Source organism: Pipra filicauda, unplaced genomic scaffold (genome assembly GCF_003945595.2).
Source record: "Pipra filicauda isolate LSUMZ 115617 unplaced genomic scaffold, ASM394559v2 scaffold59_size3379749_pilon, whole genome shotgun sequence".
In the NCBI taxonomy this organism is placed as follows: domain Eukaryota; kingdom Metazoa; phylum Chordata; class Aves; order Passeriformes; family Pipridae; genus Pipra; species Pipra filicauda.
This window is the reverse complement of record NW_024104753.1, coordinates 1,376,883-1,390,695: the sequence shown is the minus strand read 5'-3', so window position 1 is coordinate 1,390,695 and position 13,813 is coordinate 1,376,883. Positions and strand designations below refer to the sequence as shown.

Below are 13,813 nucleotides of genomic sequence, written 5' to 3'. Positions count from 1 at the left end.
GTGCTTGACAGACATTAAATTAATCCCACTGTATCTTAATTCTAATTGCCACAGGGATTCAGACTGTTCTGAGGCATATCTGCTGCAAAAGTTAAGTGTCTGTAGCACCCTTCTACTGCAGGAAATACAGTTAAGCTCTTGTTTGTTATTTCAGTGAGAATATTCCTTCAAGGTTCTTTTCCTACATCTTAAGATGGGGCTCAGACGAGCTCATTGGTATCTTGTTGGCACAGCCTTATTAATCTGTCAGTTGTGTAAAAATGGATGTAGCTGAAATTTCTCATTTGAGAGTTTTATGATGGTTACTGTGGTAGTAAAAAATGGCAATCTCACCTGTTATTTTTTTATTTTACTCCTAAGTTTTCATATACAATAAAGTAGGAACATAACAGTCTTTACATGTTCTCCTGCAAAGGCAAAAAAATCCACCAAAACAAACCACAAAATACTTTTAAGCACAGTTTCAAGCCCTCTCTTCACCTCCCTTTTTAAGCCTCAAATTTTAGATTCAGTACGTTCAGTACTCAGTTTCTGACCAACTCCTTTCCAAGCACTTACACACTCAATCAGCTCATCTTGGATCAGAGTGACAGGAAGACCAAATGTTTTTGGGCTTGACAAGCCGACTTCTTTCATGGTCCGAGACTAATATTCTGGAAAGAACGATTTCTTCAGCCCCTGTCACCTTACATCTCACTTCATTTGCACCCAACCTTCTCCCTGGAGCGCAGTGGACAAATTCCTGTGAAAGCTGGAGGAGAAGAACATATGCACAGGCGGATGGAAGCAAGAACTGTATGAGGTGCTGCATTCCCAGCACATCAGAAGGCTGAGCTTGTATTTGTGACATTTATTAATGCGGAACAAAGGAAAACACTGCAAGACTTCAGAAACTGAACATCAGCACTCTGCTAGCCTTTCTTAGTGATTTTGATAAACTCTTAGAAGTGCTACATGGGCAGGATAGAGTGTTTGTAGCGTGTGCCCTGGAATTACTGCCTGCCTTTATTATGGACAGCCAAAGTGAGCTCTCAAGGATTAGGCTCACAATGAAGGCATGGTTTTGGTTTCATGCTACTATGCAGAGTTTTAAAGGAAAAATTAAAAATTCTCCCTGAAGAGGAGCATTTGCAAAGTACTCACCAAAGGCACAGGCGTGCTCAACAAACAGAAAGGGTTTTAGTATCCTGTACACTCTGTGACAGTTTTTGTAGAAAAGGGTAAAATTCAAGTGAAAAGAATATCAAAATGCAAGCATAGAAGGGCAGAAAAGTTTAGGTTACTGAACATGTACATTCTTTTCCTTTACATCTTGTGCACATAAAGCTAATGATGATTCTTATGAAGTCCTGCAAAGAATTCAACCTACAGTAGCAGAAGCATATACGTTTCTCTCCTAAATGGATCACATAAGAGTGAAGTTAGCTCCAGGAACAGATCAATAGATCGATCGATCTATCTAGCCATTTGGCACTCATGAATTGTTTACACCTGCCTAAATGGATTTTTTCCTATAAGACTGGACTCCATTGGCACCTTACATTGTTATGCTGTCTCTACAATTATTTCAGGGATTAGTATCCAAGAAATACAGACTTTGGGATTACGATTGCTTGTAAATTTTAACCTGTCTGTGCCATCAAATGCTGCCACTTTTGTAATACCATTAACAAAGGCTATGCAAATTAACATTTTGTTTCTATTTTAATTAGTATTAGTAAGGTGAGTGATCAGTGGGGCAAAGACTTAGCACACTGCTGATAAGATTGTTGCAGGACTTAGCTCTCAGCTCCACTTTTTTCAGTCTTTTATGAGACATGAGGAACTGCACTGCTCTTTACTTGCTTCAGTAGAGTGCAATTTCTTTTACAAACATCTTTTTCAGGAATATAACGAAACCTTTGATTCTGTGACAATTAACATAGCATAAATAAAGGTTCTTGGCCATTATTTTCATGCTATCCAAGTGCTTTTCAAATATCATTTGCTGAAAGAGGGGTGGAGGCTTTTTTTTAAAATTTATTTATTTTGCTTTGTTTTGCTTTTGTCCTTCTATGCATCAAAGCCCATAAGGGTTTCTTTACTGTTATCCCTTGCTGCTGACTTAGAATAAAAGCCACAGAATAAAAGTCAATACTAAGTAGTTTTATTCTATATTTCCTGATGTTGCCTTTGCTAAAAATATCTTAGGCCTGAAAAAAAAATAATCAATAAACACCATTTTTATCATCATGGTTTTGATTGTCATGTTCCAAAAAAAAAAAATCTGAAGAGCAATTGGCTCCACTTTATGCCAGATAGAGAGACTAGAACTGAGTAGGTCCCATTCTCATCACGTCACGTGACAAGCAGGCTGAATACCAAGGTGAATTAAACTTCCACTTTTCTCTTCTGGTAGCTTAAAATGAGGCCATTTGGTGTATATTTAGCAAGGACCCTGAACAAAACAAGCATGTAGCAAAGATTTCACTCTTCTTCCAGTGTTCTTTGCACTGTGATGACTATTGTTTGCCATTCCATAAGAAGGTAATTTACTTCCAGGACAGTTCACTTCAACAGTATTTTTGCCATTAGCTTCAGTGAGACTTGGGTTCCTCAGCTTCTCAATTTTTCTTTTCTCTTTATATCCCTTGATTCTCCCTCTCTAGTCTGCCTTCCTGCTTTATAGCTTTTCATAGAGACTGGATTCCAGTTTCACCAATTCTTTTTCCTCTTTCTGAATAGGATGGGATTTTTTCACATCCACAACATGGACATAAAATGTAAAAGGATCCTCGTTTGCATGGTGTCATCTCAAATTTTTGACTGTTTCTGTGATCCATAATTCAGTGGCTTGATAAAAAGAAAGTAGCAGTTTAAGAAATAATGTCCCTAATCTTCAAGTGTTTCACTGTCACTGACAGCACAGTAGTGCAATGGCTTTTGTGAAGAACATATTTACAGGTAGCAGAGAAATCATCATACACAATGAAAAAAAACCCTGAAGAAAGTCAAACCTGGATAAACGGTTCACACTGAGATCCACAGTTGTTGTCAATTTTAAAGATTCATCATGTGATTTAAATTCTTCAATTTGCAGTTAGTTCAATACAAAATGATGTTGAAGGGCACGCCCAGGCAGGATGAAGCCCATGACAACACTGGAGTTACTCCTGTGAGTAGACCTCAAACATCCATGAACAAGTTCACCTTTCATCTGAGTGTTTGGAACAGAATCTTAGTTCCCAACCTTAATCTCAGACACATGAACACACATGAAAATCTGCATTTGCAGATGCCAGTATCTTCCTGTGTACACACTAAACATACTATAATGCTTCTCCTATATGTAAGCAGTAGGACTTTCTTTGCAAAGAATTTTCATTTGTAATATAAGCAAAAACATTGTATAAAATAATCTTCTCCACTTGCAAATAGACTCTTTAATTAATTTGTAAGCTTCACTTAAGGGATATAGTACTTTTAATTTCTAATAGCTGGTTCTGTTGCTGACAGTTAAGAATTCTTTTAGGAGTTGTGCATCCAGAGGTTGAAGGTTAGCTTTTGAAAAAGCATATTGCAGAACAGACGCTATGTTAGGCAAATCCTACAGTTTTCCCATGTAAGTTCTCTGTTCCTTAAGTTTATTGAAAGAAGATGATTATGGATAAGTACAGAAGAGAATGTCAAAAGCAAAACATTCTGTAAAATTACATTCTAACTAAAGCAGTAAGTTAACTAGGTGGGTATTGTAACAAATAGTTGGCTCTGGAACACAGGAAGCGAGTTGATAGACAGATTAAATATATTTGGAGTTAAAATATGGAGTTGAAGCTTATTATATTGCCTGGGTTCCATGATCAGTTACAGCTAACCTACTCCTGTACAATTTTTTGCAAATACAGATCTAGGGCATATTTACATTACCCTAAAATAAAACCACTTTACTGTTAATGCTTCAGACTAATTACTCATTTGAAAATAGACTGATAAATAATGCTACAAATATAGGCAAGGCACTTTCTAAAATTTTATAAATATTATTTTTGACATCTTTCATAGTATATTAATGCATATTACTTTGCATAAGGTCAAACTTAATAGGAAGTCATACAGGGTTTCACAGGACACACAGCAAGAAAAAATAAAATGTCTACACCCATGGTATTAACACAGCACACAAAAGTTATGGATTTTCTAGTAGGGTACTTGTTTTCTTCAGGTATAGAGCACAAACAAAACTTCTGACTACTACTTCTTGTGTTGGCTTTTCAATCACTTCATAATTCTTTAGGTAAGGTAGCTATGCACACGACTTTGTTTTACTGTACCTGAATGCCAAAGACTAAGTAAAGTGTGTCTCAATACCGATTAACAAGAGTTATAATTTTAAAATCAAGCTTGTGCATACTTTATCTTAATTGCATTGGTTTTGGTATGACCACAGCGCACAGAGGACCCAGTGTGGGTCAAAGAATCCTTGACAACTCTGCCACACGCCATCTCAAGACTCTGCTAATAATAGGTGAACGCAATCACAAAACAATCTAAATAACTTCTTAGGGAACACCATCAACAAATTCATAACAACTTAATAAAAACCTCACAGGGCAACATTTCCCACTTATTGCTGTTTGAGGTCAGAGCTTCACCTGGAGTCTGACTTCCAGATATTGGCTGGGGATCCAATGTGTGGTTTCCAGTTGGTCACTGTGCCAGTAAAGAATGAAGTGAGTGCCTTACCTGTTATTTCAGGCATGCAGCACCAGTGTTTCTGTGCAGATACACCTTAGAGAGGTCTACACACCACAGTTGCAACCAGATCCCAGTTCTGTGACGCACCACAACACCTTTGACAGTGGCTTAAGTTTCTGTGCCAAGGGTTGACGTGCTCAGAGACATTTCCTTGAGCTCCGCTTTGTTCCCCACACCCTGCTGTGGCAACAAGCTTGAACCCAAACCAATAGGCTGTTTCCTGATGCCAGGAAAGACATTCAGCTGTGCCCATGAAACAACCTCTCCTCCCTTCTTCCTCCAAAGGAAAGGTGCAGGCCAGATGGGTATCTCCTGTGGCACATTCCAGGCTCCGGGCTCCTGTCTGGATAACACTGGCTTTAACACAGGGGGGTCTGAACTCAGACACAAGGACTGAAGACATCACCAAAAAAAGTAACACAGAAAGGTTACACATGTAACTTATTCTACTTAATACCTGCTTCAAAGCTACAATTACAAATAAAAATTATACTTGAGGCTTATTCAGCTGTCAAGGCTCTAGCAGTGTTCTGTGGGAAGATAGGGGTGCCATAGTACACTGCAGCACCTTAAGATCTAGCTACAGCCTCTTTAAAACTCTTGGGAAAGGCAGTCAAAAGATGCAAAAATGTTTCTTTGAATAAAATATACAGTGGGGGGGTGTTTTTGTTTGTAGTTTTGTTTTTTTTTTTTTTTTAATGGAACGTGCTGGTTATCTTTTTTCTCTTTTCCTCTCTCTTTCTCCTTTTTTTTTTTTTTAACTGGGATGACAGGAATAGGATAAGGAAAAGCAAGAAAGGGGTGATCAATAAGAGTACAGGCTTCTGAAAATACAAGAGCCAAAAAGGGACAATCACCTGCCTGGTCGTGATCCACAGCAGGACTCTGCCAACCACAGGATGGCTACAGCCCAGCAGGACAGCAGGTAGGTAAGAAAACTTGCATTTGTGCAGGTCCCAACAAACATACGACTCATAATATTCACTCTCTCCACTTATTTGGCCTTTGCAACAAATGTGTCTCACCCCTGAGGTGAATGATTTTGTTGGTACAGATTTTCGTCATCAGCTCTCTCTGGAAACTGGCAGGCTAAGGGAAGTTTTCATTATCACAGTTCATGAAGCGCCCAGAAATCAGATCTTTAAGGCAATCAATTGTAATTATACAAAATCTTAGGCTGCATCCAGCTCTCCCACTTTGCTCATGCTACTGTAACTGCATGATTTCAGTGGAGCAGATTCTGACTCTTACCAATAGAAATAAGATGAGAGTTGCCCCTAAAATTATGTTTCAGGGAACACAAGAAACTATGCAAGAAAGATAATGTATTTGAGAACATTTTTAATAAATAATGTGACAAAAATTACTTTTCTGATTATTGGATCCTCAGTATGCAAAATTATGGCTAAAATATGAGGTTTCTTACATGAACATAATGAAAACATTAATCACATGGATTTTTCCTTTAGTACTGCACATCCTTTCTATGGAACCTTTCTTTAAAAATTAGCTAAATGAAAAATTTCAGTCCTCGGTAAACACCAAAACACTTTTTTTTTTCTTCTTTTTTTTTTTTTTTTCCATTGGGGCTAGTCCTGATAGCTGTCAATAAACAAACACACATTTTTCCATTAGCACCAATGACAAAGAAATTTTATAATTACAAAAAAGATCATAAAATCTACAGACAGAGGACATCATTTGGCAAATTCAATGCAACTAATGCCTCTATTTCAGCTTTAATGATAATCCAATGTTGAGAGAGGCCACAGAAAAATTGGTAATTTTCTGTAAGTCCAGGAAAAGTGAGAAGTGTTTTGATTATGGCCCACATTTACATTTGCTACTTTACCGTCTGTCATCATTCAAATATTCCAAATACAAACATAGAGCATTAACAAAAAGATGAAAAATATCCCAAACAAATGCTTAACATTTTCAATAAGACAAAAAAAAAGGTTAATAGTTACAATGGTTTACAAACAAAGTCTAGTGATTGTGCTTTTAAAACCAAAAAAAAAAAAAAAAGATAAGCAGTGCATTACAAAAAAATTCATCGCCAAGATCAAACAAAACTTCTTTAAGTGGCACTTCTTCTTTAAGGTGAATTGACACAAGTAGAGGTCTGAGATTTGGGCCAGTAACAGTTGATGATATTACCTAATCATTATTAAAAATGTCCATTGATTTTCTTTTCATAAGCATTGTTGAAACTGAAAATTAGAAAAAGTTTCAGATAACCTTGCTCATGCTATGATTAGGCAAATAGCAATCACATTGGCTTACCTCCTGCCTATCCCAAAGGACATTTTTAATAAGAATGTACTTAATGATGAAAATGGAAAGACAAATCAAAGTACCACAGGGGATTTAAAATGAGTACATATTTACAATAAGAGCCACATCATCCCAAATTAATTTTACTTGCATTCGTCAAACTGTATCATCTGCAGAAGGTTAGCAAGAGACTGGCAGAAAACAAAGACACACAGTCTGTATTGGAATGGCAAGGTACCATTTGCCCTGACTGCAGATGAAACCCCAAGAACCAAAGGATGCTCTGCAGGATGCTCACTTTGGGGATCTTTTTAATCACTGGCTCACTGGTGTGCCGGCAGTGCACTGAGCACCGCCTCACTGGGGAGAAACCTCGGGATCCCAGGCTCTGGAATTCCCTTCTGTTCTACTCCAGAAGCAGCAGCTGGCCCAAGTACCACGAAGAGCAGCTGACCTGCCTTCTCGGGCAGTGAAGGGGATGCGCTTTAGCGTTACGGAACAGGCAGGGGCCGTTCCTAGTAAGGAGGGCTTAGAAAGAAAGAGTAAAATAAAAAAACTAGCAATCTGATGGCATGAAGAAAAAAAAGGAAAAATTGTACACTCTGATTGCACTGAACATTATTTCTGGCGTCAAACATCATCAGACTTGAGGCATCTTAAGTGATTTTTTTTTTTCTGATCAGATTTTAAAAGCCTGTTACAGTACATGTCGCTGTCTTCAGCTTTCTGTTTCCTGTATTAAAAAAAAAAAAGGACATAAATTACTACATGTTAAATTTTATTTTTTAAATTTTTTTACGTACCTCTTAGAGATTTGCTACCTTTACATGATAATTACTACTTTTAATTACGCACAGCAGTGTGACTGTATGTTGGCCACCCTTTCTACAATCAGGATTTAAATTGAATTAATATCATTAGGCAGAAAAAAAAAAAAAGAAAAAAGTTCATTTATCAATATCTGAAAAAATACAGAATGATAAACTATTAAAAACTGTGAAAGGTGATGTCAAGGTGTTCTTAGATGCTCTAGTTCTTTATTTTCACTTTCAAAAGAATCTGGAAAAGGTAAAGTGCACTTTAAAATAATGTATTTCTGCAAGTTCTATTCCATAAGTTTTAGTGTGTTGACAATTATATTGTGCTATATATTATTTGGTTTTTATGGTTTTGACACATTCTTAAAGTTTATTTTCTTGAGTTGGGTATAACTTTAATAGACAGATAAATTTTTCTGAACAGAAATATTTCTGGTTCAAAAGTGTTTTTTCTTGGCATCTGTCTGAACACAGAAAATAGCCTTATTCTGTCATCTTCAGCATTACAACTGCAGTTACCTCCATCTCTTCTTCTTCTTCCTCTTCTCCTTGTTCATACGCTCCCAGTACTTGCATTTCCGCAACATTCCTTCGGGCTAGATTTACTTGATCTGCCCTCTGTCTGCCTCCTGATCCTCTTGATGACATAGAGCTGGAGGAGCTGGGATCTCTAGGATTATTTGATGTTGGAAACGTTGGTCTAGAATATGGCAGGATGTCCTCTGTATAATTAAATGCATACATTGTTATGGTTACAAGCCTAGTGATACCAGGAACCTAAAATTTCTGCATGCAGTTGATCTATTTTAGTTTTTATGATTCCCAGGAGGTTTAAAGTGATGCCTGAAAGGAATATGAAATACACTGTTTCCATAACAGCATTATAGAAGCTTTCTTGAGGAAATTTATAGTATTTACACGGTAACATTCTCCACAGAAAAATTAATTCATGATTACTGTCCACTTCATTTCAATTTAGGATCCTTGCTCTATGTTCTACAGGAAAATGAAAAAAACACTCCTTGTAGTATATTTTCCATATGACTGAGTAGGAGGAAATGACAATATATGTATGATACAAGGAACTCATTCCATATAAATACTGGACCCTGCATTTTCTGGACTGAGTTTGAACCACAGTTAGTGGTCATGTTTCAAAATTTCAGCATCATCCTCTATGGTAACCTTCTAATAACTTTTCTCTATAGCAATTCACTGTAACCAAACTCTTACTCATGTGTCCATTGAACCAACTTACTACCCCTGATATTACCCATGGATACCTGCAGGTAGCAAGGACCAGGCATTTGTATCAATCTGTGCTAAAAGTCTTAGTGAACACTTGCCAAGTCCCATTAATCACGTTCCATTAATTAGTAATCTTACCAAATTCCATATACAAGAGATTACTTTGACTACATCTAACTCATACACTGCCATGTCAGTTATAAATACTAAAATTAATGCTTGACTATTAGGGCTTTCTTATGCTTTAAGCAGGACCAGGTATCATTCTGGCCCTTTTCTCCTTTGTGAATCGGCAAAAGGGGCCAAGGGCAGATTCTTCAGCAGAAAAGTTAAGTATCTGCCTTACAGATCTCTATCTGACTTTACTCAGTTCTCTTATAAATCAGATAATAATCAGACAGATTAAATATAACTAGACTATAAATGTATAGGTAGGAGCAAGGACACTGATCCTTACAACTCTCAAGGAATATTTCTGTTCGGGCTTCCTAAGCATTAGCTTTAATACATGATGGGTCTAAGGACAGTAAGATAGAAAACCTGCTTTTCCTAAGCTTGTATTTCCATTTTACCCTAACAAGAACCTGCAATGTGACCTAAATTAACACTGTGTAATCACAATAAAATGGTGGCAATTCAGCAGATCTAACTTCACTTCAGCAGCCTGAGAAGAGCTGGCCTGTTCCCTGTGATCAGCACCTAACACTTCAGTAAACCCAGGGCAGGCAAAACAACCTTGAAGAAGATGAGTTTTTGCTGGTGTGCCGTCTCGTTTTGGTGCTTTGTTTCCTCGCAGTTTCCCGTCGCTCTGCTGTTCCTGGGGTTCTCTCCGCTCCCCCGAGTTCGTCCGCACGTCCGAGTGCTGCCTCCCGTCCATCCCGTCCCTCCCCTTGTAGCTGGCTCCTTTCCTTTCCGCAGACCTGTCTGTCCTCGCCTCTATAGAAGCAAGTTTTGGCAGCATGACCGGCCGCACCTCCAGCTGGGATTTGGACTGGGCCGTTGGTGATTTTATAGCCGGAGGTGGCACAGGAGGAGGTGGCAAGTCTACAGAGTGGAAAGAGAATAATGATTATGATGACATCATACACCAGCGAAATTAAGACAAAATATTTAACTTGAACTGAAGAAACAGATGCCCTGTTTACTTTCAGCCCTCCCTCTGCCCTCCTCTCTCCACTCCAAAAAATGTTATGTTACTGTTCAAACTGCTTTTCTGAAGCTTAACCTCTGAAAACACAAAGTAAAACCTCTCCCTGCCTTTTCAAATCACGATATTTTCTTAAAAATCACTTACCAAAAACTGCAATAAACTTTAAGCACATGAATATTAACATGCCAGTTATGAATATCAACACAGAATTAAGGATACTAACATGATATCGCTGATATTTATCATTTTTGCTAAGTCCATTCAAGAGCACAGCAGCTTGTGCTATAATTGCTCAAGGTCTTCGGTGTAGCGAGCATTAAAGCAAGCTAGCTGGGGTCTAAGAATGTATATCAGATCCACTGCTGACTTATATATAAATATAAGGATATTTATATATAATTATATATTAATTATTGAATTTTTCTTTCAAAATAATAGGTTAAACTAACATATATGTCCTTGATGCCTGTGGGTATGTCATGAGATATTAAAAAAAAAATAATACAGTCAGCCAATGAAGTAACAAGCTCTCAGGAAGAACAAAAAAAAAAAAAAAAAAGACAAGACACACAGGACTTTAAAATTTAATTTCTTAAATTAGCACACCTTAAGGGGTTCTAAAATTCTGAATATTTTAAAATACTATTTATAAAGCATGCATATATTTTACTTTGTTGTATTTGTCTATTCCTGCATTAAGACATAAAACTAGAATGCGCAAATTGTTTATCAGGATTCAACAGTGCTCTGTGGAATATAAAATGCGAAGAAAAAATATAGAAGTCGAGCAAGGAAGCAACAACACAAAAGCAGGTCACAACAAAGCTGTAGGAACAATTCACATGGATATAAGAGAACTGGTTAAAAAAGGTGAGATGACATAGACGTTTCTGAGACTAATATTCTCAAGTGAGATTGTTAAAAAAGAAAATAATGGCACTATTAAAAAACGTAACTTCAGCATTTTATAATACCATGCATTCATTCTTTCTACTTCCAGAAAAATCTTGGAGCAGCTGTGTTTTTCAGACACCATCACTATATATACAGCTAATTCTCAGTCTATTCAAGAGAATTTTTCAACCAAAATTTAACTAAATTGGGCCAAAAATAAAGGTAGTACTCCTGAACAAGAAAAAATAGGCATCTAACATATACATATCAATTCAGATGATCCTTGTGGGTCCCTTCCAACTCAGGGTATTTTATGATTCTATGAAAATAATTTCATTTATGGAATGGGAAATATATAGATTATAGACTGCAATATAAAAGGCAGATCTCTGGGCAATGGGCTGGACTTGTTTATCTGAGGAAACTAAAACCGAAATGGAGACCCAACTTCTGACTCAGTAAGATATGAAATACAATATATTTTGGCAAGAAAGCGCAGAATTAATTATGTTGCATTCTTTTGTTATCCATAACTGCTTAGACATGGTTTACAGAGGTAACCTCTGCTCAGTACACAACCTTAGCAACGTAACTTTGTAATTCCAGCCATTGGAGTAGCACTCAGACTACCTCTCCTAAAATTGCCCTGTGAGGTCCTGCCACCAAAGAGCAAACCAAACCACTTTCACAGGGCTGCCCAGTCCCGCAGATGCAAATTTGGATTTCTGGATCCCAAGGGTCCACAGAGCGGTCCATGAGATCTTAAGTGTCAATACCTGCTGCAAAAAGTGTTGGTCTGGAGAAGTACATAACCTTCTACAATTCAACAACTATGTTAAAATTTGTGTGAAGCCTGACTGAGACCTCAGACTAGTGTGTAATATGTTCCTTGAAAGCCCAGTGCATAAGGCCATGTCAGCTCCAGACTTGTAACAATTACAGAATTTGGACAAGATTTAAAAAATAAGATAAAGTCTGTATCAGGCTGTAGAGATTCAAACAATGTTTTCCTTTCTGAGGAAAACTTTGCTCTCACAATATTCCTTCTCTCAGAAGAGGATACACTGATTCAGAAGTGGATGAAGACACTCAAACCCAGAAGTGTAGGCTTCTGGAACCACAGCTGTTCACGCAATGTCCTGGGTCTCACATGCCCCATTCACTGTCTCTGTTATAAAGTTACCAGAGCACTGAAGAGCCATTCTGCTGAGCCTGCTGATGTAAAGGGAGTGTAGGTACTTAACATCAGCCTTTTCAGCCACCCCTGGAGCCAGTGTCCAACAAGTGTGGCACGGCAGGGCACTGGCTGAATACCAAAGAGAAGGAACAGCATCTTTCCTGTAGCCTATAAAACACAACCTGGAACAAACTACTTCATTCAAGAATTCTATCCAGCTGCACAGGGCAATGAACAAAGTGGTGTTAAATCTTGACTATGGAAAGGAAAGATGCATCGATATAAAAAGTTTCATAAACCGGCAGCAGCTCTATGGTACAGCAATAACTAAAGAAAAGTGATATTCTCTTTTGAGAACGTTTTTGCAACCTGCAGGGAAACTATAAAAATCTTCATTATAACACAGTACTTCTCGCTGAGAAGAATCCTTTACAGAGGAAAAAAAAAACCCTTTTCAGAGGTCAACACCATTACACCCCTGTGGTATTTATTTTAACAGCTCAGATCACAGAGAAAATCCAGATTCAATCTGCCTCCTCGAGTACAAACTGGCACACTCCTTATTAAAAGCAAAATGGAAGCTTCCATTGTAAGGAATAAAAAGTAAATCACAAAGCAACATCAAACCAATATCAAGAACTCAGAAGTATTTGTTAAAGGTCAGCTGTGCTCACATGTTTAATTCATGTCATGTATTACTTGTACTGCTTCCCATGTAACTCAAACAATTAATGGATGCCATTTCATAGCACAGTCTACAGGAGAAACCTTCCAGATATGTCTTTTGAAAGGAGTGATGATAATTTTCTAAATGAGAACATATACAGGAACCATGGGATAAGCAGAGGAAAAATAATCTGCTAAATTAGTTTGACACTAAAGTGGAAAAACCACAAATAAGCACAAAAAGATGAATTGTAAGTAGTGACAAATGAAGCCTTATTAGGCAACTCTCTCTTTTAAACTCTTTATCAGGCTGCAGATCTCCACAGTCATACCCTGAAGAAAAGAGCAGAGTTACAGATTTGATGCAATATTGGAGAAAATCCATGGACGTGCTCAAGGTCAGGCTGGATGGGGCTCTGAGCAACCTGATCAAGTGGAAGGTGTCCCTGCCCACAGCAGAGGGGTTAGAACTGGATGATCTTTAAGGTCCCTTCAAACCTAGGACATTCTATGATTCTATAAGGTACGAAGTGAATTTTTTCTAATGCGTGTTTGTGCAGGCATGCAAAACTGAATATTGCTCCTGACTTACAAAAAGCTTTAAGAGCATTTAAGATGCCTAGATACATCTTAATCTGAGCTACTATTATTCATGTACTGAAGCTATTTTCATGCTTTGTCTTTCAAGAAGCATGGCTCAGATTGTACACAATAATCAGATGAACAAATAGATACAGCAAAACCCAATATGATGCATAAAGGCAATGGGTTATTGCCTTTTTTTTTAATCTACATTTACATAATTAGCAAAATGGTTTTCATTCCACAAAACCTCCCTCAGTATCAAAA

The 13,813-nt window shown here is 37.5% G+C and overlaps 1 protein-coding gene across 4 annotated transcripts in view; it reads right to left on the bottom strand.

Moving 5' to 3' along the window:
• Nucleotides 1-6,058: 6,058 nt before the first annotated feature.
• The window catches only part of ROBO1 (roundabout guidance receptor 1), a 715,278-nt gene continuing 707,523 nt past the window's right edge, over nt 6,059-13,813 (bottom strand). For all 4 annotated transcript variants that reach the window (XM_027710067.2, XM_039387924.1, XM_039387925.1 and 1 more), the window contains 3 exons: nt 9,813-10,121; nt 8,349-8,551; nt 6,059-7,744 (listed from right to left, as the gene is read on the bottom strand). In XM_027710067.2, coding sequence (XP_027565868.1) covers nt 7,730-7,744; nt 8,349-8,551; nt 9,813-10,121 — 527 coding nt within the window. In that variant the 3' untranslated portion in view covers nt 6,059-7,729. The remainder of the gene's footprint in view (nt 7,745-8,348; nt 8,552-9,812; nt 10,122-13,813) is intronic.